General features: G+C 36.9%; 2 protein-coding genes and 2 long non-coding RNA genes across 4 annotated transcripts; 2 read left to right on the plus strand and 2 right to left on the minus strand.

Annotated features, from left to right (window-relative positions):
* Positions 1-2,810: 2,810 nt before the first annotated feature.
* Positions 2,811-3,534, plus strand: LOC123309975. Its single transcript, XR_006537305.1, has 3 exons — positions 2,811-3,100; positions 3,171-3,333; positions 3,411-3,534. It is a non-coding gene; the product is annotated as an uncharacterized LOC123309975 (long non-coding RNA).
* A 6,502-nt stretch (positions 3,535-10,036) lies between these two features.
* LOC123309661 lies at positions 10,037-11,121 on the plus strand. Its single transcript, XR_006537278.1, has 3 exons — positions 10,037-10,324; positions 10,394-10,678; positions 10,736-11,121. It is a non-coding gene; the product is annotated as an uncharacterized LOC123309661 (long non-coding RNA).
* Positions 11,122-13,754: 2,633 nt separating this feature from the next.
* On the minus strand, positions 13,755-16,709 carry LOC123309628. The gene is made up of 2 exons (XM_044892829.1): positions 16,544-16,709; positions 13,755-14,738 (listed from the first exon to the last, which is right to left on the minus strand). The coding sequence occupies exon 2, from the start codon at positions 14,562-14,564 to the stop codon at positions 13,755-13,757; it is 810 nt and encodes a 269-aa protein (XP_044748764.1). The 5' UTR covers positions 14,565-14,738; positions 16,544-16,709.
* Positions 16,558-18,210, minus strand: LOC123309629. The gene is made up of 2 exons (XM_044892830.1): positions 17,847-18,210; positions 16,558-17,345 (listed from the first exon to the last, which is right to left on the minus strand). The coding sequence occupies exon 2, from the start codon at positions 17,305-17,307 to the stop codon at positions 16,558-16,560; it is 750 nt and encodes a 249-aa protein (XP_044748765.1). The 5' UTR covers positions 17,308-17,345; positions 17,847-18,210.
* Between the last annotated feature and the right edge of the window lie 7,674 nt (positions 18,211-25,884).

A 25,884-nucleotide genomic window follows, 5' to 3' on the forward strand; every position in this document is an offset into this window, starting at 1 on the left:
CTTCCAGCATGTCCTTATCCGGTGATTTATAAGTCGAAATAATCTTCACTTGTCCTCGATTGGTATTCACAATAATCGATATTGCTTCTACTTCTTGACCATTGAATATTTGGTCGAAATGGTGATCCATATTCCTTCTAGCCAGTATAGCAACGCCACCTGTGCTGTTAGGTCTATCATTTCTGTAGATATCGTAATTGGGAAATGCTATCCGAACGTTGGGGTTAAGTCTTGTTTCTTGGAGAGCTATGACATCCGGTCTCTTCTCTTCAATCAGTTCTTCGAATTCTGGTCTGCGGGCTCTCAATCCTTCGACGTTCCAAGAGACGATTATGAGATTGTTCTTTATCGTCGTATCAGCCATTAAATATTCTTAATAATTTGCTGCATCTTCTTCTCAATCTCTTTCTCCAGATTCTGCATCATCGTGCTGAGGAGGTTTTTCGTGAACTTATCCAGTTCCTCAGTGATTCCAGAAATTCCGTTTCTGGTTTCGGCTTTTTTGACGGTTTTTGCCTTTTCCGTCTTTTTCTCTGGTTTCTTCGTCTCTTTGACTGCTTTGGTTGCAGTTTCCTGGGGTTTCTTCACTTCCGAAGAGTTTTGGGCTGGCTTCGGAGTATTTTGTGTTGGCCTCGAGCTGGTTTGGTTTGATCTTGGCGATCTCTTGGCCTTTTTTGTGACCAATTTCCATTCGCTACATCCTTTGTAGCTGGCTGGATGTCCTTGCTCTCCACAGAGAACACAAGAAGCATTTCGCTCCTCGTTCTCCCTGGTAAGCGTACACTCCTTGGAGCTGTGATTACCGGAGCATTTCACGCACCTCCATGGAAAAGTGCACTTACTTTGGGCATGTCCATATCGCTGACAGCGATAACATTGTCCAGGCCCGGTCGTCCTTCTCTTAGGTTCAACAACACAGTTCATGTTGTAGAGCCTTCTCACCTCGAAGATACCCTTATTCTGGGTTTTAACCAGCAATAAGGGCATCGGCTTTTTTGTTATATTTGAGGTCATCCTTATGACCTCAGCATCGACGATCCCTTGATCCTTGAGGTCGTCAAGGATCGTCGGGATATCTGCATCCAGCGGTAGGTATCTCACTACCGCGTATATTTTCTTTTCCTCCTCTCGTTGGAAAGTGTAAAATTCTCTGTTGATTTTGTGGAGGAATTCAGTAATCCTTCGATGATCATCGGCGGTTTGTGGGACGATTCTTATACCGTCCTTTACTGTCGTCGCTCTTTGATATTTAATACCGTTCCGCATCAAGGCGTTTGAAATTGACGTCCATTCGGACGTACCTCTCAGGGTAACTGGGGGGATTTTTTCTTTTCTCTCCACTGGAGTGGTTTTCTCTTGGGCTGGGGTTTCCAAGACACCTTTTTTTGTTTGAGTCTTTATTGGACGAGGAGCTATCCTTTCTCACTCTTTTGGCGGGTGGGGAAATTTTGACCACCTCCATCTTCTGTTTTTGAACCGGTAAGTTCACTTCTTGGACATTTTTCAAAATAATGTTCTTTTTGAGTGCCTTGAAGTAAGGACTTTCCTTATTTCCCTCCTGCAACTCGAGCCTCTCCCTGAGATTTTTAATCTCAGCAACTAAGCTAGATACGCATCTATCTAGCTCATTCACCCTCGCTTTCAAACTTGCGTTCTCCTCTCTCAAAATATCGTGTTCGGACACGACATTAGCGATTTCTGGCGCGTCTTCTTCCATTACGGAATCGCAGTCCGAATGGTCAGACATTTTAAAATCTGATTAATAATTACTTTGCTACTCAAAGAAATTGGAAATAAAATTTTTCAAGACAAAAAAGAAAAATGTATCTCATGCATCAAAAAAAACGACTCATCAAAAATTCTCTACGTTATGAGAAAAATCAGAAAGAAAGATACGAAAAATAAGCTCACCTGATGTTTTCTGCAGTACCAACGAGAAAAAAAAATCCTCTGGACACTTAGGATGAACACCAACTTTGAAAATTTTAACGAATTAAAATTCCGATAGAAAATATAGAACCTACACAAACTTCACAGACGGAATCAAATATTCCGTAGCTTTGTTAGTGGGCACTTTCACCTCCGCTTTCACTTTTACGGCACTGTGACACTTCGACTTTCTCGTCCGCTTTCTCTTTTATAGCACTAGGAGCATTGTAGCACGTCTTCTCCTGTCAAGCGAATGACTCGGAATGATAGAGACATGGACTGTGCCTTCCCTTTATATCTATGCATGAAATACGGTCAAAAAAAGTGACAGAGAGAAAAACACGTCGGGAATGCAGTTGTCTTTTTCTAGAATTTTTATTGGTCTACACTCACCTCTATGAACAAAAAAGGGAAAGGTAATGTCCCGACGAGCTTTTCTCTCTTTCTAATAAATAGCCAATTTCATGCTGGCATTGTTCAGTCCAGGTCTCTATGTCTATGGTTTGTATGCATGTTGTTACCACTGATATTTTATATTATATCGATCGGCTTGACCTCGAATCGTATGTACTACTTCCTGCTGGATTCCTCGCTGAATTTCAAAGCGCATTTGAAAAATTCGCATCTGAGATTGAAAACTAGGAATAATATTTTGCATTAACTATACTTCATTCACTTTTATTCTAGCAGTCGGTTGGCCATGGAAATTTGACACATTTCTATTGAACTAAAGAAAGAAATGGAAGGGACCCGCAGTTCAGCAAATCGGCAGAAAGTGTGTCCAAAAGTGTGGGAGTGAGAAAGACTATTGGTGGGTATCCCTTCTCTCTCTTTTAGATGTTTTGTTTACATCAATCAGCTGACGGTTTTGTTGATTACTCAGTTTACATTAGTTTTTGGGATGATTTCTGTTGTGTTCAATTGGAAATGAGATCTAAAAGTGTTCAGAATGCTTAAACTCACGATTAATATTCGCTTGAAACTTGAAAAAAACTCAAATAAATCGGGGAATCCCTGAATCCCATTCGAAAACCTTTAAGTATCTGGATTTTCGGTTTCTGAGAAATATGGATCTAGTGAAGGGACAGATCACCTTTACCTGGCCACCCGAAGAAATTAAAAGGGTTGAAACTGTCTGAAAAGACCTCTTTCGATTTTAACTGTCCTCTGAGTAAGTAATCTTCAGAATTGAAGTTGTTTGTGAATTTGTGGTATAAAGTTTTAGAGAAAGTATTTTATAGGTTTTTGTGTTTCTCAAATCATTGTTGTCCCCATCAACATCAGTACTGTTTGCAGTCACGCAAAATTGGTAAATTTCAGAATCTTGTTACAACGATGGTTGTAATAAGTTGCTAAAGGATGCTCCAATGAGCAGAACAAAAATGAGACAAAGAGTTTCCACAGGTAGGTCTATTTTAAATATTTTCATTATGAGATCCCATTTTGTGAGTTCAAAAGCATTATATATTACTTTATTTTAGGTTTCCTTTTAAACGCCCAGATATTTTGGAACTTTGGATTACTGCTGTAGGAAGGGAACATTGGTATCCCTCAAAGTATAGTAGAATATGTGAAGATTACCTTCACAATCCAAGTTATACAAGAAAAATATTGAACTTGATGCTGTACCAAGTGTATTCAATAATATCCCAAGACATTCAAGGATCATGGAATACTTACAGTTCCATCACTCTTCATATACAACTCACTGTGTTATGTGCATCAGAAATGGAAGAACTTTCCGACCAATTCTATAAATCATGCATATGAAACAAGAAATAAAGACTCCTTGCAGATTCCAGTGCACCATCTGAAGCACATAGACCAGGGCATGGACTTCTGGGGCCCCAAACTATATAATAAACTTCCTTCTGAGTTTCATGACAAGTCCTTGATGAACTTTAAGAGAGAAGTGAAAAGGTTGCTTTTAAATGAAACTATATATTCTATAGAAGAGTTCTTATGGAGAAAGAATATGTGATGAGGATTGTTTTTTATTTTTATTGTGTTTGTATCATAGACATAGAGACATGGACTGTGCCTTCCCTTTATATATATGCATGAAATACGGTCAAAAAAAGTGACAGAGAGAAAAACACGTCGGGAATGCAGTTGTCTTTTTCTAGAATTTTTATTGGTCTACACTCACCTCTATGAACAAAAAAGAGAAAGTTAATGTCCCGACGAGCTTTTCTCTCTTTCTAATAAATAGCCAATTTCATGCTGGCATTGTTCAGTCCATGTCTCTATGTCTATGGTTTGTATGCATGTTGTTACCACTGATATTTTATATTTGTTTATTACTGTCGACATCATTTGTAATATTAATTGCAAACGAAGATCCATCTAATCTAATCTAATCCGATGAGAAGCAGAGCGCATGTAAGTTTTCGAGTGAATTCAAATTATTTGAAATCAATAATTTTCTTTTTCATTGTAGACTATTACTGAAGATATATGTAAACTATTATATATATTGTATATAATAAAAATATAGAAAGAATTGACACTTGTTTTTTTTTTGGCAACGCTCCTTAATTAACATAAAATTCAGTATAGTAGAAGGAAAATATGTATGTTCAACATGTAGATTAAAACCTTGATGAATTTCACATGATTATATTCTTTCACAATATACTAATCTAGTTAAAATGAACAAATTTCTGTTCTTTTCATACAAAAAAAGACTTATTAAATTCCGTCTGCACTGCTCTGAAAAATATGATCAACATCGCAAAATTAACTCAAAAAACGTCTTGAATTGATGAAAAATATTATTCCAATCATCACAGTTCGAGGTATTTGGCAAAAAAATTATTAAATTCCTTCTACACTACTATGAAAAATATAATTCATATCGCATATCGTCGTTAAAACCCGAAAAATGTGTAACTCCCAATTTAATCAAAAAAGAGATTATGATGCCATCCTTTAGCGGTTTTCAACATCTACATGCTCAGAAATTTGTGTAGTTCCATCGAACAGTTAAATATTTTTCTCGCGCAAAATAGAATAATGTGTATCTCCGTGCTTGAAATTGTTTAAAACAAATACGTGTACCTCCCTTACACTAGCACGGCGTCAGTGCATATATCCACATCACATCAGTGTATAACATAAGAAGTGTGTCGTCTGGTTGCAAAACCGGTCATCTCCATAACAGAAAATTTTTCAGGAGAGACGATTTTTTGTCAAAACTAGGGAATTGGAGATAGGATCCAAATCTCTTGTTATTAATGTGTCACTAGGATAGTAGGTTTTAGAGCACCATAAAAGAATCTGGGGGAAGGTGCTGGGAGGGGGAAATTCAAAATTATAGTTAGGATTTGGCTGGTTTTGCAACCCACTTTGGAGTTAGTTGGCCGGTTTTGCAACAAACTAAAGCTTAAAATATCTATAAAATTGACATCAAATAGCGGGGTTTTAGCCAAGAAAAATCATTCACAATGTTTCTGTGTAACTGAACTTTATGTTAGGTGGAGTAAACTTATAAAAAAAATATATAATTATGTATATAACATAGTTGAAACGAAACTTTACACTCGAGGGGCTAAATCGTCATCTTCAGGCTCGCACATGATGACGTCATTATTCTCCAAGGATTCGTCATGTCATCTCTTTCCTCGTAGACTTCCTCGTTACCCAAGTCAGCCAAAATGTTTCTGTAAAAAATTAATCTGTCGTCTTTGTCCCAATCTGGTCCATAATGTTTCGTCAGTAATTTTTTGACATCATAAAGTTTCAGGGGCTTTCTTACAGTACCTGTAGCTACGGCATCAAGCCTACTGCTCATAATATTTCTTTTGCTCTTCACCACTGACTTTCTGGCTCCAAGCTCATTTCTGTAGAATACCTCCCCTTGCACTAACGGTTTATCCTTGTTTTTTGTTATAAAATTTTTTTTTTGTCGGGGCGAATTTGATATGCCATTGTGAAGGTGGTTTGATGTATACATTGCTGGCCTGCTTCCAATCGTGGCCAGTGTAGTCTCTTCCAGGCTTAAACACTGTTCCAATTTCAGCTAAGATGCTTTCATGAGCTGCAGGATCAACGAGAGTCTCTATTCTCTTCAACCTCTTTTCAATTTGAGCGAAAACCCTATCTGGAGGGATGAATGAATGTCCAGGAATGTTGAATTTGGAGATGACCGGTTTTGAAAAACACTGACGAGTGGATGTGGCCGCTTTTGCAACACATTGGAGTTTTCTAATCCCCAAAACGCACGGAGTTGACCGGTTTTGTTATGGTTTCTCATTGCCAATGGGTGGAAATGTTAGTAAAGGACTTAGTAAAATAAACAGAAATTTTCTCCGAAAATTGAGGGGTTGGCCGGTTTTGCAACCAGACGACACAAGTAGTGGAAAAATAGTGCTGCTTTGCTGTGAAAACAAAGGTAAATATTAAGGGAGTACGGGTAATAATAAGAAGTTTTTTGCCTCTCCTGTAAAATCAGCTAAAATGGAGTTACACATTTTTCGGGTTTTAACGACGATATAGGTTATCTATGATCGCATAATAAACTCAGAAAACGTCCTGATTTAATAAAAAATACGATTCAAATCAGAAAAACGAAACGTCAAAAATTTAAATTCAAACTTTAATAGGTTATCTCTCCTTGCGCAAGTACAGAGAGAGAAAGATATACATCCAATTGTCTATTTCAGTCGGCCTCACTCTTGCTGACCCGAGAGTCCCTTCCATTTCTTTCTTTAGTTCAATGCACATTTCACTCTGTATAGTACGAAAATGCGGGGTTATGACGCTTGTCAAAACATTTTTGGGTTTTAAATTGACGCTATGTTGCCCGTTCTACGTAAAAGTTTCTGTTACTACGTATTTTATCACAATGTCGAATCTCTTCGGAAAATATTGTTGTAGTAACACAGTAAAATCTACGTATTCGAGTTAAAACACAGTCTTACTCAAAGCAACATTATTCACCACGTTTTTTTATAAACTTCTTGATGGCAATTCTTACAACTGACTGACTGACTAGACAAGTGGCAGACTCGCAACTGAACAAAACACAGAGTATGGACTCTACCCTCCATAACACAGAGTCAGAGTATGACAGTAAATGGAATGTTCTATTTTGAAACTGTTGAGAAGGTCCTTGTTGGTCTGGGTTAAAGAGACTCAATTTATCAAAATGCCGACGTTTCGATTTATTTAAAATCGTTTTCAGGGCTCTACAATAGATGGTACACATTAAGACGCTATTTAAAGAAGGTAGCATTACAAATCAACAAGAAAATATCAGAACAATTGGGAAGAAAACATATATAGAAAGTTTTGTATACGAACAAACCACTAAAGCAAGCAAACATAATGAAGGGTAAGGGAAAAAAAAAGATCGAACACATTAACAACTTGGTTACATATATATAAATATAAAAAAGAGTATTTATTATTGACCCTTCAATGAAATAAATTGAAGCTACTCACATTGTCAGTTGGTCTCTATTGTCTTCAGTAATAAATAATTGAGGTATGTTATGATGACAGGCATACTACGGAATTTAACTCGAATCAGAAATGAAAATGAAATACATTCAACGTGAATAATCATCTGTCAAGAAGGGAAGGAAACAATATGTAGACACACGAACATGACTAATGTTACGTTAAGATGTAAGATTTCTTATTCTTTGGATTATATTGAAATAGGCCGTGTTCAAATTTTCAATGTCACTTATCTTATTGAGAGAATTTACTTCTTTTTTTATTTCCAGCAATTCACAAAACAACCTTTTACTTAAATTTGTTTGGCAATCAAGTATCTTAACACTATCGAAATCGAACGAGTGTAATTCATTGAAAGAATGTTCAGCTAATGCAGTGTTGTTATCTTTCATTTTAGCTGGATTGTGTATATTGACACAGTCTCTTTTGTGTTCAGTCAATCTAGTTCTCAGATACCTGTTAGTTTGTCCTATATACTTTGTTACACTCTCTGCAAGGGATACTATAGATAACACCAGATTTTAAGCCAAGAGCAGTTTTCGACTTCAACTTGGAATAAAATCCCCCGACGGTATTGGCTGGTTTGAAGGCAATTTCAACTATCTGATCTATTAAGAGTTGACTCACCCTTTCAGATAAACCCTGTATATAGGGAATCTTAAAATATCTTTTAGCTGTGGTTAGTAGTGGTTTTAGGTGTGTTGAACCATTTTTGTTAAAAATTCTTCGAATCAATGATACCGGATAATTATTCTTAATCAAAAAACTTTTAATTTTGTTCATATTATCAACGTGAAACTCTGTGCTGGCTAAATGAGTAGCTCTAAACTTCAGATTTTCTATGAGATTAATCTTATGAGTGAAAGGATGCTGAGAGTTGAAATTCAAAAATCTCTCAGAGAAGGTTGATTTATGGTACCAATCAGTTCTTAACACGTTGACGGACAGTTGCGTCTATAGCCGTCAAGTTCAAGTTCACTATGTGACATGACTACTTCTAATATTCTAAAAATTACAAAAACATATATTGTCAATTTTCGAATTTCACTTGTTTCTACTGTCCGTCAACGTGTTAAACAACCCGATGACCTGAGGACACGAACATCAAGAAAAGGCAATGAATTATTCCTTTCCGTCTCTAAAGTAAACTGTAAACGCCGATGGAAGGAATTGAAGGCATCAAGAATGACACCAACACCGTCTGAAGGTATTGAGGTGAAAATGTCATCAACGTACCTTTTATAAATCGGTACTCTGAAAGGTAATGCAGATAAAGCGGAATTCTGTAAATCTGACATGACTATGTCTGATACAATGGGTGCCAAACAGTTACCCATGCCAAGCCCAAAAACCTGGCAAAAGAACTGATCGTTGAAAACTGTCAAAATCTGTCAAAAAGATGGCGACGAGTGAAGACACAGCGGAGTTACGTATAGAGAGAAATGAGAAAAAAAGCGATCAAAAGTGTGCAAAGTGTGCAAGAAAAGTGGTTGACTACATTAAGTGTGTCAAATGCAGTGGAATATTTCATCCATCGTGCATCGGGCCGGCAGCAAACCGAAAAGATGCATGTGAATATTATTTCTGATTCTTTGGATTCTACGTCTGCGTTGCTGGTGCGTCGAACACGGAATGTACCTGACACTTCTGGTCAAAAAGTAAACAACGATAACCTCAATGAAAAATCAAACGCTATGGAACTTAAACTTTCAGGTCCAACTAAAAATGATGAAATAACAATGTCCCAAGAAAAACGGGAATATTTGTCACAAAATGAATGGACCGAAGTGAAGAATAGGAGAAAGAAATCTTTACGATCCAAAGGAATTATTTGTAAGGGTACTACATCGTCTTTCTCTGGAGTTCCTCAGAAAAGGTGGATATATGTGGGAAGAATCGCTGGAAAGGATGTTGAAGAACGTTTAATTAAAGAATACGGCGGTGCTGGTTTGGGTTCAGATCTTGTTGAAGTGAAGAAATTGGTTTCAAAGGGCAGTAATTCGTCTTTCAGTGTAGGTGTTCCATCTGAGGAAATGTATAAAACAATAATGAATGCGGAATTCTGGCCTAATGGTGTATTGATTCGAGATTTCAGTTTTAAGAATTTTTTTCACAAGAATTCAATTGTACAACAAGTAACAAGGTAAACCCTTACGTTACATTGTTACATCAAAATATTCAGTGTGTTAACAACTCATTTCTTAGATTTTGAAATTTTTAAGAGTCAGAGAATCCTGAAATTTTTTGTTTGACTGAACATTGGCAATCTTTTGAACAACTAAAATCATATAATTTCAACGGCTACAGACTAGCATCTGCTTTTTGCAGAGAGGAGGGTTTACATGGGGGTAGAGATGGGGCGTTATTCTCTAACCTGTTATTTAACAACGGTTATTCAAAAAAAGCAATAACTAACCGTTATATGTCCTGAACAATAACAGGTTGCGCAGTAACGTGTGCGCGAAATATGAAGTCTCAAATCGTTGATGAAATGAATAACAGTCGGCGTTGAAAAAGCCGTTTATTCAGACCGTTTCTGATATAACAGTCGTCGACGTTGGCGTTGAAAAAGCCGTTTATTCAGACCGTTTCTGATATAACAGTCGGCGACGTTAGCGTTGATGGCGTTTAGTTAGACCCAGAGATATAGAAGGGGGGAGATTGAGCTTCGACCACTGCGCATCCTATTTTCATGGGACAAAAGTGGGTCCGCCATTTGTCAGGTCATAGCACGGTATTATGATCACGGTCTAACAATTTAGTGAATATTCTTGTCATTTAGCTGCCATTGCCTGCTGTCAAGTCAAAAGAATGTAAACAATAATAACAAATATGAACGTATTTTTGGTGATATTCAGCGGATTCGTGTGGTTTTATTAGCTTTTTTCGCTGAATAGCAGGATATTTACGATGGCTTACTTCACAATTATAGGTAAGTTCCCAATTATATCAATTTTTGAATATCTTTGATAGATTTACAAATTTTTTAAACTTGTTTCAGTATTTCTCCTTCAAAATTGATGAAAAGACTCATCGAATTGAAAAAACTCCATATAGAAGGAAATTATACAATTAAGTCTCTTAAAAATAAAATACAACACATGAAAGAAGTGATGGACTTTTTGAGACAAGATCAACGTATTTCTGAAAATGCTGCCCATCATTGGGAGAAATCTTTTGATTCAGTGCCACATTGATGAAGAGACATTTGAAAAATGTAGAGAATGATACTGTGACCCTAAAAGTTCCAGTCTTGAAGGAATTGTAATATTCTTCAAAAATTAAGGTAAGATGAGATAATTTAATATGAAACTGAGATGATTTTATTTTTTGTTTGTTTCAGAGGGACTTCATGTACCATCATATGGAATTATAACGATATGTCAATCAGGAATTTGATGATTTCAACTGAAAATAGAGTTTCAAGAGATGAAAATTTTCTCGAAGCATTTGCAATAATTCAAGCCCAAAAATTTTATGATCGAGTTGATGATTTGTTCCCTTCCTTGAAAGAACATTTTTTATATTCTTCAGTGATTGGAAGACATTATGGCTTTCTTTCAGTGAAAAATATTGCCAGATCTCATTTTAAAATTAGAATATTCAATCTGTAAAAAGTTTATACTGAAAAATTCAAGGTTCTGCAATTAGAAGACTTCATCAGTTGATTTTATGCAGCAATCGATACTGGATATACAATATTGTATAAATAAAATGAATAGAAAAATGTTTTTTTCTTTTATATATTTAATGCCAGTAGCTACTGACAAATTTATCGACTTGTTAGCTTTCATCATATCATGTCTTACTTCCAATAAAAAATATCAGATCAATTTATCCACTTTGTGCAAAAAATTTAGTGTCCTTCAGATAGACAAAATCGTGTTTCCTTAGAAACAGAAAATTAAAATTAAAACTTAAAAGCAGAGTTCCAGAATTGCATCTCGAAGGAAAGTGGGCGAGCAATTTTTCAGGGTACTTTCCTCTGATCGTAATTAGGGAACAGTAGTGAAAAGAAGCGATTCTGGAACAAACCAAATATTGGTGACGCTTCGAAGTCTATATATATCAAACTACCCCATAAGACCAAATTGCTAGAATCTTCGAAATCATAGATTTTATTTTGAAAACGTTACCTATTTAGAAAAGACGAAAAGAAGAAAAGACAATTAAATTAAAATTCATCGTTGGTTACAAACGCTTGAATATAATTCAAAAGGATTCATTGGTTTAGATGATATGTTCAATATTTGGACACCTCATTATATTCACCAGAATACATAAAACAAAAAATTTTTTCCTTCGTTGACATTTTTGGTATTCATTTTGTATTGTACTGAAGAAATAAGAAACGAATTGACCGAAATCTCATAATTTCAAGTACTGTTATCAACGAAATCATAACATTCAAATTCTGAATTTTACGTGCCCCTGTATATAACTCTTGCCACATGCTATCACTTTTAGGCGGTGCTGTATATATTTCCTGACAAATGGCGGCCTTCAATTTTAGCCAGTTCGCGCAGCTTGAAGCTCAATCTCCCCCCTTCTATATCTCTGGTTAGACCGTTTATCATATAACAGTCGGCGACGTTGGCGTTGAAAAAGCCGCTTATTTAGACCGTTTCTGATATAACTGTCGACGACGTTGGCGTTGATGCCGTTGATAGAGTTTAGCAGAGAGGTTGTTTCTGGCGGTTATTGTTTAGTTAAACCGTTTCTCATATAACAGTCGGCGATATTGGACTTGTTGGCGGTTAGTTAGATCGTTTGTTGGCGTTTATTAACAGTTTACACTTTTCAAACTGATAACGTTGGCCATATTCTCGACTCTCGTTCTCGGTTGATGTTAGCGGGCGGATGGAAGGCTGTTATTGGTACATTATGTTGTTCACATCGAAGTGATGAGATTGGATAAAATATCGGGAGGAGCACTCACCGCAGATATTAGCCGATATTAGCGTACTATTTTATTGTCTATATAGAATTAATAAATCGAACTTGTAATAGGACGAATGGATAATAAGAGTATCCAGATGAAAAAAACAAATGAAAAATGGTTATTTAAATATTGGGCAACACATTGAATACTCTAATATTTTTCATCAGTTGCGAAGTATTTCACTGGTTTAGAAAAAAGTAAACTTTTTTCACATTAATGTAACATTAAGTTGAATGAAAGAAGTAGTAAACATCCACAAAAATTATCATCAAAAATTTCTAACTCAGTCGTGACTCGTTTACACCCTAAATTTGTAGAGAAAACCCCTTAATCGACAAACCTTGAAGATGTTATCGGTTTTCAGAGCAAATAACGTATTAACCTGTTATCAACAACCGTTATTAAAAAAAAACCATAACGGTTGATAACCGTTAGTGAGAAATAACGTTATTGCCATCACTACATGGGGGTTCCGCTATTTATTGCAAGGAATCAATCAGATTCACAGTAAGATATGATCTGGAAAAACTTAGTGTTTCAAAAGTCATTGAGTGTTCGGCAATACGGTTGAACTCGTGTACTGAAAGACTGATAGTTGTTTGTATTTATAGACCTGGTCATTACCACTGGCAGATATTGATCTTTTCTTCGAAAGACTCATGACCATTTTAAATGTTGCAATAAGGGAAAATTATAAGATTAATCGACTTACCTTAAGGAAGATTAATCCTAATTTTCCGAGCTTGTCCGAAGATATAATTATCACATTGTAGTTTCTTGAAACTTACTCGTTGTCAGCACGAAGTTTAAAAATCCAATAAAAAGTTAGGATACCTGATTCACCGCTTCTTATCTCCCTGAACCATATGTATCTCATTCATTGAGTGCGAGTGGAGAAACAAAAAACAAAAAATTGACCGCATTTGGGTAGTATAGGGTGGGTAGGGTAATTATATCTTCGGACAAGCTCGGAAAATTAGGATTAATCTTCCTTAAGGTAAGTCGATTAATCTTATAATTTTCCTTCGCTTGTCCTTGATATAATTATCACATTGTAGATGTTCAGAGTACCTATAGTGGTCGATTTTCTTTTTTTTTTTTTAATTCCATTTTATTAATTCCATTTGGTAATTCTGACCATTACAGAAACATTATATGAAAGAGTTAGGTATACTATACCAAATTTTATTAATGATAATCGAGATAATATATAATGATCTAGATTATATTACAAATCATATTTCAACTGATATATAACAACAATAATAATGTTTATTCCATAATTAATATACAGTTCCATTGAAGTACAATTCAACTCAGAAATGCCAAACAGAAAACAAAATATTATAAGTAGGTATATAAGGTATCTAGCATCTGGTAATAGTAGTGGTAACGACAAACTCAAGACTCAAGGACCTACTCAGCATTTTACTATAGCCTTAGCGAATGTGTCACTGGAATCTTTTACTGGTCTATTATAAAATTTGAAGAATGTGTGGGAGGATGATGTCCATCCCGCCGTATTTTTGATTTGCTCTATGTTTACGCCTGCTCTAAACGCAGCAGAAGTTGATGAGTGGCGAGTACTATGGGCTGAAAACATTGAAATATCTACACCACCTATGTGTAGTGTTTTCTTTATCCAACGACTGATTGGTTTTTTATGGGTGAGAATCAGATTCTGTTCTCCTTTTCGTTGGGATGATGATTTTTCAATATAAAATTCAATTGTGGATGCCACACACAGCTCCGGTTTTTTCTCGAAATATGGGAAAATGAGTAAGGGTTGACATCTTCCACGTGCGGATGTTTTTACTCTATCAGGAATTCTAATTTCAATTTTTTCTCTTAACACTTTGATATTTTCGATTTTTATTAACGCCAATGTTTGTACCCTACATGCAGACGTGAGAGCCATGAGAGTTACGAGCTTATAAGTGAGATTCTCCATACTCAGAGTTTCTAAAGGATACCATTTTCCCAATTGTTCCAAAATAGGATCCGGATCCCAAGTGGATGCATATTTAGGTTTTGGTGGGCGAATATTGGATATTCCTTTCAAAAATCTAATTATAACTTTTTCGTCTACAGAACTCATAGGACTAAAAATTAAATTCAAGGCCGATCTGTACGAGTTAATGACAGAGAAGGAATGTCCATTATTCAATACATCTGTTAAGAAATTCAAATAATGTTCTAGGTTGTAGACTAGTGGATCCTGATTATTCATTATTGAAAACTCCCAATATTTTTTAAAACAAGCTGTATATTGTTTCAGGGTTCCTTTGGAAATTGATGCAGTTATGACTTCAATTGCGGCCTCTGGTACACCTTTTTTCAATAGAGACCGCCGTATAATCTCCCTGCCACCAGGGAAATTTCTCTGTGGAGCGGATGACTCTCCCTAAAAGGAGAAATAAGTAAATATTTTTCAGGTTTGAATACTATGGGGCTTTTTGTCAGGATTCTATTGAAAACTGGGTACCATGGCTGTGATGGCCAGTTAGGAACAACAACTATTCCTAAAGCTTTTTCCTGTATTATTTTCTCCAATATTTTTGTTATGATAGAAAAAGGGGGAAAAGCATAAAAATAAAATTTTGACCAATTTACTGTGAACGCATCAATATGAAGAGACTCTGGGTCTGGAAACCATGAAATAAATTTGTCACATTTTTTGTTAGTTCTAGTTGCAAACAAATCTATCTCGGGTATTCCAAATGTTTTTGTAATTTGTTTAAAGGCTCTGTTATTCAGCTCATATTCTATGTCAATAGACAGTGATCTAGATTCCACATCTGCCTCTACGTTATCAGATGAGGCAATGTAACTGGCAAATACTGAAATATTTCTTTTTTCACACCACTGCCATAGTTCTGCAGTTGCTTCATTTAACTTTGGATATTTAATGCTACCACCTTTGTTTATACAGGAAATAGCTGTTTGATTGTCTACTCTTAATAGAATATGAATATTTTCTTTATTCTTTGCTAGCGACTGTAAAGCGTACTGAGAAGCTTTTATTTCTAAAAAGTTTATGTGCATTTATTGCTCCTTTTCATTCCAAAACCCATGACATCTACACCCTTCACAAAATCCGCCCCAACCTGTTAATGAGGCATCCGATTTTATCTCAAGGGAAAAATTTTTGGGTTTTATATTTTGTCCTAGTCCTATGTTAACAAACCACCATTCTAATTCATTTGATAATGATTTCGGAACAGTCATTCGTATATTGTAATTATTATGGTTTCCCTTAAGTGCAATGTATTTCTCTCTTTCAAAAGGTTTTAAATGAGTGAAGCCGTATTTCGTAGCAGGACAAGAAGATACTAATTTACCAATTAATACTGAAAATTTTCTTATTGAACACCTTTTTTTCATTTTGAAAGAATATATAAGTTTCTTAATGGCTTTGATTTTTTCTAGTGGAAGTGAAATTGTCATGTCAATTGTATTATAATTGAAGCCCAAGAATTTCAATCTTTGTGTGGGATAGAGGGTGCTTTTCTGTAGATTTATAATGAAGCCTAAACTATTTAGTTCATTCAAGATTAGTGTAGTATTTCTTTTACATTCCAGCTCCGTACTTCCTATTATAAGAATATCATCTAAATAAAAAACAGTAATTATTCCTTTGAGTCTCAGTTTCTTTGCTACAGGTCTCAAAAGTTTGGTAAATATAAAAGGTGCCACATTGAGACCAAATGGTAAGCAATTGAATTGATAAATTGAATTTTCGAAACTAAATCTCAAATATTTTTTATATTTGGATCTAATTGGAACCAAAAAATATGCATCTTTCAGATCAATATTTGAGAGGTAACAACCCTGACTTAGAAGCTTCAAAATCGTTCTATCGTCCTCTAATTTGAAATGGGGCGCTTCAATATAAGTGTTGAGTTTTTTTAAATTTAATATAAATCTATTTGAACCATCTGGTTTCTTTACAAGAAAGTATGAAGACAGAAATTGATCTCTACAAGGCTTACATTTTTCAACTGCGCCTATTTTCATTAATTCCTCAATAGATTTTTTATATTCTTCCAACCTATTTTCTGATATTTCAACAGAGGGTACAGAATATTGTATGGGCTTAGAATTAAAGGGAATACTTATTCCTTCAACCCAATTCAAGACCACTCGGTCATTCGTGATGGATTTCCAATAATTATAAAATTTGTTTAGACGTCCAGCATAATGTCTTACCGTTTGCTCTGAATCTATTGTTGTCTGTTGTGTTTCCTCTCCTTCGTGAATGTCCTGTATCGAGTAAGCGGTTTCTTCTCCTCCCTCCTTTGGTTTTTCATTCTGCCTTTGTATTTGGGACGCTGGTAGTTTAAATGTCTTGAATGATGAGTTCCAGAAGAGCCTGGTAGATGAATCGGTTGCCAAGTAGTTTTCTTGAATTCGGAACTTGCTTTTCTCATAGCTTGTTCATTTTTTACGGCCTCTGCGAAATTTTTTGTGAATAGAAATTCTTCTATGTTCATGGTTTTGGCCACCTTTCGGCAGTCCTGGTTCAAATAGGGAATAATTTTGTATTTTCGGTGAGCTGAAATGGCGTAATGGATGTTGCAGAATAACTGACAGGCATCAGCTAGAGTTTTTATATTTTCAGCTTGCTCCTCAACAGAAATCATGGTTTCTATGACTGTACCTACAGCCGTCAGTCCATGAGCTAATTGTTTTTGTAAGGCTATCAGAAAATGATCATTTTCATTAGCTGACTTAGGTAGACATGGCAGAATCTCCTTATTGACCAGAGGGGGGATCAACATTTTACAGTTCACGGGAAGTTTATATTTTGCCATTAATTCTTCACGTTGGGTTTTGTCGAATCCTTTTTGAAGATACGTATTCCAGCGCACTATTATTTCTTCATGGAGAGATTTTCCCATTTCATCCTCATCATTGGGTTTTGAACCTAGGACACTAAAATCTTGTGTTGGTGTTGGTGCCTCAATTTCCATATCGTCCTTCTGTTTATATGACTCGTTGTCTGATGATTCTGCAATTAAATCAATTCTAGGCTTTATATGTATATATCACTCGTAAGTCTGTTTTCTACAGGATTTCCATGTTTCAATTATTCGATATGTTGTAGGTGATCCTCCACCCGGAGGCCAACTCACGTTAAATGATTAGCGATCCTTCACACGAAGGTCGACTTGTTATTGTTTTTGAAGAAATCACTCGATTTCTTTTCAAACGACAACTCGCAAGTACATATTCCATTCAACTTTCATTCGAAAGCTGCCTATCTTATAATAATTATTTCAATATATTGTTGTGATATGCTGTGATCCTTCGACCGAAGGCCAACATTCGTTGAAGAAGAAATCACTCGATTTCCTTTTCAAATATAATGTCAAAATAACGCTCGTTATTATTGACCGATAGACAGTTACTGTGATAAATAATTAATCAGAGAATGGTTCTTAATTCCTATCATCGAGAATTCTGTTTATTCCACATTATTTATTTTTTTTTTCTATTATGTAAAACCTACCTGAATCTGAAGATTCCTCTTTGGATTATGTGTGGTCCGATTCGCTCGATTCACTCGATTGAATTTTCCTGATTTGTTCTTCCATTTGTTTCAATTTCTTCTTCAGTTTCCTCATTTGGGCGTCCTTTTTTCGATGAGATGAATGAGCTCTTTTTGGCATTTTGACTTCACTTTCAATCCACAATCCAATATTCACTTGAAATTATTTTATTTTCCTTCGATGTTAACCGACACGAGCACGAAACAAGAATGAGATACATATGGTTCAGGGAGATAAGAAGCGGTGAATCAGGTATCCTAACTTTTTATTGGATTTTTAAACTTCGTGCTGACAACGAGTAAGTTTCAAGAAACTACAATGTGATAATTATATGAAGGACAAGCGAAGGAAAATTCTAGAGTTGTTGTTCTAGGTGATTTCAACATTGATACTTTGGTGAGGAGTGATAATGCTCATCATTTTCTTGATCTGATTGGGAGCTTTGGGTTTGAAGCTAAAATACATGAACCGACACGAATAACAGCAACATCGTCAACATGTTTAGATAATATCCTCACAAATTTTGAGGGTTGTGAGACCTCTGTTTTTGAGGCTCATCTGTCTGATCATTGTGGTCAGAGGATCAGGATTCGGCAGTTGTTGGACACTACTGAGGAAACATTTAGGGTAAGAAACATTAGTGAAAATAGTCTAAATTCTTTAAATATGCTATTATCTGATCAAAACTGGGATGACATTGTTCATTCCAAAGAAGAAGACGTAAACAACTTATGGAATAGATTCTCAGAAAGATTTTGTTCTCTGTTCAAAAAGCATTTCCAGGAGAAACTATATAAGGCCAAGAACAAACTTTCAAAACCAAAGTTCAATAATTCTAAAGTACCAAATTTAAAACATCAACTTGATATATTGTTGGTCATTTCTAGGATAGATTCTTCATTTGGAAATGCATATAAAAATTTGAAATTTGAATATGATTGATTTGTGAAGTAAGAAAAGAATATTATGGCGATAAAATTTCAAAATCCAATAACAAATCCAAGGCAACTTGGAATGTTATTCATAGTATTTCAGGTCAATCTCGTGAGAGCAATATTCGGATTTGCGGGGATGTTTCAAAGGTTGTAGAGAGGTTTAATGAACATTTTGTTACGGCAACACCTAATCTGGTTTCGAAATTGCCGAAGTCTTGTAACAGAGAACTTGAACGTAGGGAAAAATATGTTTGAAGTTCAAAAATCGGATATTTATCATGCCGTGAAAGAGTTGAAAAATAAGAGATCGTGTGGACACGATCAGATTCCGATGAGTGTCATCAAGCATTGTTTAGAGAGAATAATTGATCCACTATGCCATATTATGAATCTTTCTTTTCAGTCTGGTATCTTTCCAGATGAACTTAAGGTGGCTGTAGTAAAGCATCTTTTTAAAAAAGGTTCAAAGGATAATTTGGCTAATTATAGGCCCATAAGTCTCCTGTCTTCTTTCGCAAAGGTGTTTGAAAAGGTTCTGGCCAATAGATTGTTGAAATTTTTTCGGAAATTCAATGTTTTTGTAAGCTGCCAGCATGGTTTTATGAAGGGAAAGAGTACTGAAACTGCTGTTTTTGAACTCACTTGCAAGATCTTGGAATCACTTGAGAAAGGTGAAGTTCCCATAGCTATCGTGCTTGATTTGGCCAAAGCATTTGATAGTGTAAATCATAAACTTTTACTCTACAAGCTAAGTGTCTACGGCATAAGGGACAAGCAACTTGAACTAATTGAGAGCTACCTTAAGAATAGAAAACAAAGAGTCCTTGTATCTGATGGAGGTCGAGATTACTTATCTTCTGAGAAACTTATCGAGTTGGGCGTGCCACAGGGCAGTATCTTGGGACCACTGCTATTTGTTATTTTCATCAATGACCTCCCTGAAATCTTCTTTTCTAGTTTCATCAGGTCTTTGTTGTTTGCGGATGATACTGATATCATCATCTCTGCATTGAATATTCTAAGCGGTATGAGGGAATTTAAGGATGCTATGGATAAAGTAAATGAATGGTGTATTGAAAATTTTTAAGACTGATAGAACCAATCGTGGCTATCCAGAAAGCATAAACTACAATTACAATGAAGTACCAATCAGCGAATGTGTTAATTTTCGGGGAGTTCATATAGATAGTTTCATAAAATATCATACCCATGTTGAAGAAACTAATAAGAAATTAAAATCGGTTATTTATGCCTTGAGGGTTCTTAGAGATCAGGTGGATATTGATGTATTAAAAGCGGTTTACTATGCTATGTTCCAGTCACAATTAAGTTATGGTATTATTTTTTGGGGTAGCAGTTCTGGATCGCATCAGATTATGAAAACACAAAAGTTAGCATTGAGAGTAATATTTCGTTTGGGTTTCAGAGAATCATGTCGTAATAAGTTCAAGCAAAATAACATTTTGACTATCTATGGACTGTACATATATAAGATCTTGATGTACATGCATAAACATCAGCATTATTTCTGTAGTCATTTAAATATAAACAATACTAGAAGAAAGCACCCATTTGTTTTTCCGGTGCATTCTTTGTCTTTAACTGAAAAGGGACCATTGTACATGTGCATTAAACTGTTTAACAGTTTACCAGTAGAAATTCAAAGATTATATGGTCATGTGTCTTTCGGGAAGACTCTATATCGTTTTCTTTTAATGCTTGAGCCATACAATATCGAAGTATTTTATTGTAGGGATATTGTAGCGAATATTTGAAAATTTTTCTTTTTGGATGACCTGTTTTCCTTTCTACATATTTTGTATATATGGGAAATCAATAAATTATTGTTATTGTTATTATTGTTAAACGAAATAACTGTTGTCAACGCAAAATTCGAATAATTGTACGAATTCATCCATTGTCAAACGAGTGTGTGGTTCGACTTTAGACCAGTGCCTCCTAACTAATTCAACCGCAAGTTCAATCGGGATGTTAGTGAACAATGAAGAGACATCTAATGAGACTAAAATAAAGTTCTCCGGAATGCTGACATTGGCCAAGTCCTCAACAAACTGAAAAGAATCCTTAACGTACTTTTCATCCTTCTCAAACACATTAATCAAAAGTTCTCCCAAAAATTTGCACAAATTATAAAGGGGAGAACCCACGTAACTTACTATTGGTCGTAAGGGACAGTCGGTTTTGTGAACCTTAGGTAAGAAATAAAGTTTGGGGCAAGTACCGTTCTTACATTTCAAAAACTTTAGCGTTGCGTCATCGATATGCCCTAGTTTATGTAGGAGTGCAACAAGTTTGTTTAGCTTGTTTTGTATGCTGGTGGTTGGGTCTTTCGATAATTTCTTATATGTATCTTGTTCACTGAGTTGAGTCTGAGCCTCTTTAACCCAGACCAACAAGGACCCTCTCAACAGTTTCAAATTAAAATAAGGTCTTTAAAAATACGTCAAAGAATGTTCTATGTGCATCGCCACAAGTATGGACATTGAAATAGAGATGGCGCTACAAGTATAAAAAACAATAACTTTATTTATTTGGAGATTTCAAATATAACAACACCTCCACTAAATCGCACAAATGCATAATATACAGAATTAACAGTCATACAGTTCAAAATCTTTCAAAAACTTGTAGTGCTTTACAGAACTTATAGCTTCGGTTAATAGATCAGCAGGCATTTGATTGGTATCTTTGAACTCTAAAACAATTGTTCCATTACCAACCAAATCTCTGATAAAGTGGTGTCTTATATCTATGTGCTTACTTCTATTATGAAATACAGGGTTGGCAGAAAGTTCGATAGCACTTTGGTTATCATTGAATAAATGAATTTTTAAACGCCCAATAAATCACCTAACACATTTTTCAGATATATGCCTTCTTTTGCAGCATCACTCAGGGCCATATATTCCGCTTCGGTGCTCGAAAGAGCGACAGTGGGCTGTTACTTACTTTGCCATCAAATTAAGCAATTATTATTTAAAACAGTACCCGGTATAAGATTTTCGATCAATAGAATTGCCTCCCCAATCAGCATCAACGTATCCTGTAAAACATGGATTACAATTTGATTTTTCAAAAACAAGACAGTAATCTTTAATTTTTTGCAAGTAACGCAACACTCTTTTTGCACACTTCCAATTCGATTCATTATGACAATTGTTAAATTGGCTCAAAAAACTTACTCTATATGAAATATCAGGTCTTGTTAAAACTGATAAGTACATGAGGCTTCCTATCAACTCCTGATAAGGAAATTCTGATTCACAGTTATCAGCTTTATCAAGTTTCAGGTTCTTCTTCTTCTTCTTCTTCCTTTTTCTATGTGTTTGGCAACTAGGCCATCGGCACAACTCAAGTTTCGGCTGCTGGCTCCGTCGGTGGACGGGACTTGAGCAAGTCAATAGCCAACAGGAATGTACATAATTAGCGGTACATGGCTTTTAAAATTAGGAGGTGTTGTGGGCTCTCCACGAGGGAGGGGAGAGGGAAACAGACACAAAAGGTCCCAGAAAAAACGCCACAGGGAGCTGGAAGCAAACAATGGTGTTAACGACATTACAACATGAACCAAGACAACATGATATATCTCATATTCTGGTCCAGCCAGAGGCATACAAAAAATTGACTATGGTCTTAATTATAACCGGGTCGTTTGAGAACAAAACATCCTCCAGACTAAGCGGGAGGGGAATTTTGCTCCCAAGAAAACTAGTCACATCCGCATAAAATTTGTGTATGTTGGGCTGATTATTGGGGCACTGAAGGAAAATGTGAAGAAGATCACCCTTTTCCCCGCATACGCAAGCGTCGGAATCTCTGACATTTATTTTAAAGAGGTGAGCTGGGATGGAACAGTGTGAGGAGCGGATTCTGTTGATGGTGGTGAGGTATAATCTGTGGAGATCGAGTCCATGGAACCAGGGTTTATTGAGGGAATCAGGGCTAGTCATCTGAGTGTAACAGCGTCCCTTTCGACGACCTATGTGAACCCATTCTCTTTTCCATCTTTCCCAAATTGTTTTTTTAAAAAGGGGCCAGAATTCCCTGGCATCTGCCTTGACAGGGTTAGAGTGGGGAAGGGAAGCTCCCTCTTTGGCTAGAGAGTCAGCAGAAATGTTGCCAGGGATACAAGTATGACCTGGGACCCACGCAAGTGACATTGAGCGACCTGAATTTTGGAGAGATATTACTTTATTCCTAATATCAAGGGTGATGTAGTCATTGGAAGAGTGAATGCTCCAATTGGAGATTTTTTCCAGGGCGCTTTTGGAGTCCGAAAAGATAACCGAATGAGGAACGTCGAAACAAGCCACAAGGGAGATCGCTCTTTGAATAGCTATAAGTTCTGCCGTACTGATAGAGAAGAAGCCAGGGAGGGATTGGGAGAGGGAGATCAGGGAAGGGGAGTAAACGCCGATGCCAACACGATACCCAGATTTGGAAGCGTCTGTGTATATTTTGACGGTGTTCGGGAACACCTCGTCGCATTTTTCCAGGAACAAGGAAGAGTTATCGGGATTGTCTTTTTTTAGGCCAAGGGAATGAAGAGGGATCTTTTGAGTGTCGACAGAGATGGTCCCCTGGTGGCATGGGAGGGATGAATCCGAATAAATAGAGCCAGGGTCGTCTATGATGTTAAGGGAATCAAGGAGAGGAAGAGATGACAGCAGGGGAAGATTACTCCACCGTTGAAGAGACTTGATGGAATCCAGCACACAATCATCCTTAAGTCGAAGAAGTTTAGAGATGAACTTGGCTCCCAGCCATATACGCCGGTATTTGAGAGGGAGTTCCCCTGCCAGGGCGAGTAAGATATTAATAGGTGTAGATCTCATCATTCCAAGACATGAACGCAAAGCAGTGTACTGGGTTTTGTCTAAGAGATACAGGGTCTTCCTCGGGACTGCCCCGAATAAAATGCTGCCATAATCTAGATGCGGACGTACTGTAGACCTATAAAGGACCAAAAGAGTGGATGGGTGTGAACCCCACCAAGTTCTTGAGAGGGATCTAATCAAGTTGATACCATGGAAGGCTTTATTACAGGCATCAGAAATATGTTGGGACCACTTTAGCCTACGGTTAAGAGTTACTCCGAGATATTTAACGGATTCCTTCCAAGGGATGTTACGGCCAAACAGGGAGAAGGAGGGTGAGTTGGGAAATAATCTTGATTTGTGAAAGCAGACCGCATGAGACTTTTCGACGGATATTTCCAATTGTTTCGACTTTGCCCAAGCCTCCAGCCTACTCAAAGCCAAAGACATGGTATCAAATACCGACTGAAAGTCGGGACCAGACGCAAACAATGTGGTGTCATCCGCAAATTTAAGGACTCTAACACCCGGGGTAGATATGGACCTTCCAAGGTCCTTCACATAGAAGTTGAACAAGGGGAGACTCATAGGTGAGCCCTGAGCTAAACCCAAATTTGCCTCCTCAGGCCCAAGAAGCTCGCGGGTTAGGGGGTCGATTAAAAATATGCTCCGAGAGAGGACAAGGGACCTCAACAGAGAGATTATTTCTTCTGGGAAGTTCTCACTACGAAGGGAGGCTTCCAAGATGTGGAAGTTGACGGAATCGTAGGCTTGTTTGATGTCCAGAAGAACTGCCAGCGTCACCTCACCCTTCGCAAAGGAGCAATAGATGTTAGCAGTTAGAAAGGAAAGGGCCTCAAGGACAGATTTCCCCTTTCTAAATCCAAATTGAATTTCGTCTTCCACCATACTAGACTCATAAATGCGGTCTAGTCTAGTAACTAAAAGGGATTCCAACAGTTTGAGCAGACAGGAGGTGAGGGCTATGGGTCGGTAGCTTAAAGGATCATCAGGTGATTTACCTGGTTTACAAATAGGGATGAATATACTGTCCTTCAGAGAGGGGGAGATGTCTGGGATTCGAAGATTAGAATTAAAAATTCGAAGTAAGGTCGAGAGTGCGTGCACGGGGAGGTTCTGAAGCAGACTATAGGGGATACCATCACTTCCTGGAGTAGTGTCCTTTTTGGAATAGAGGGTAATGAGGAGTTCGTCGAGTGTAATGTCAGGAAAGGGGATGGGGCTGAGTGAGGGAATGGAGGGGGAAGGGAGGGAAATGCAGGGGGAAGTTAGTCTAGATAGAATTGACTGCCCTATAGGAGTTGAAGGTTTAGGGGAGAGAGAAACAGAAGATCCATTTCGGAATTTTCTTACTTTGATGATGATTTGTTTTCCTTTCCTGTAATCAAGGTTTTCGCAGAATGACCTAAAGGAAGCGGATTTTTTTTGCCTAATGGTTTTCCTAACGAAAGCCTGAGTATTTTTAGCCTTCAAAAAGTTTTCCAGGGAAGGCGAAGAGAGATATTCCCTAAATGAAAGGGCTCTTGATTTGATTAGGTCGGAAAGGGAGTCATCCCACCAGACCTGGCGATGGAATTTGGAGCGAGTATTAAGGGGGGGTTTCCTATAAGGGATAGAACGCTCGGCTGCAGTGATAACTATTTTCTGGAATGATTCCAGATTATGTGGGTTTAATGATGATGACAGAGTGAGAACCTCCTCGTGAAAGAGCTCCCAGTTAGCCTTCTTCAAATTAAATTTTGGGGGAAAGTAAGGATTAGGAGGAGAGGACAAGGATGGAGAGAGGTCTATATTTTCGATCAGGATGGGAAAGTGGTCACTATTCCCCAAATCACCATCAACCGACCACAACAACCCTAGACTTATATCTTTAGAGCAAAGGGTGACATCCGGGGCACTTGGGCCATGACCTGGAGGGGACACTCTAGTAGGGGCACCAGTGTTCAATAGACAAATGTCCTGTTCTAATAGAACCTCCTCCAAAATTCTACCATTGTAGATGGTGTAAGAGGAGCCCCAAAGGGGATTCTGGGAGTTAATATCCCCAGCAATAAGAAAGGGAGGAGATAATTGAGGCAGAAGAGAGTTCCAGAGTGATTTGGGAAATTTTATGTTAGGGGGGCAGTAAATATTTATCACAGTGAGATCCGCAAATTGGATTGCTTGAATTTGAAGGTGAGCTGGGATACGGGGGAGTGAAAGGT

Source organism: Coccinella septempunctata, chromosome 3 (genome assembly GCF_907165205.1).
Source record: "Coccinella septempunctata chromosome 3, icCocSept1.1, whole genome shotgun sequence".
NCBI lineage: Eukaryota > Metazoa > Arthropoda > Insecta > Coleoptera > Coccinellidae > Coccinella > Coccinella septempunctata.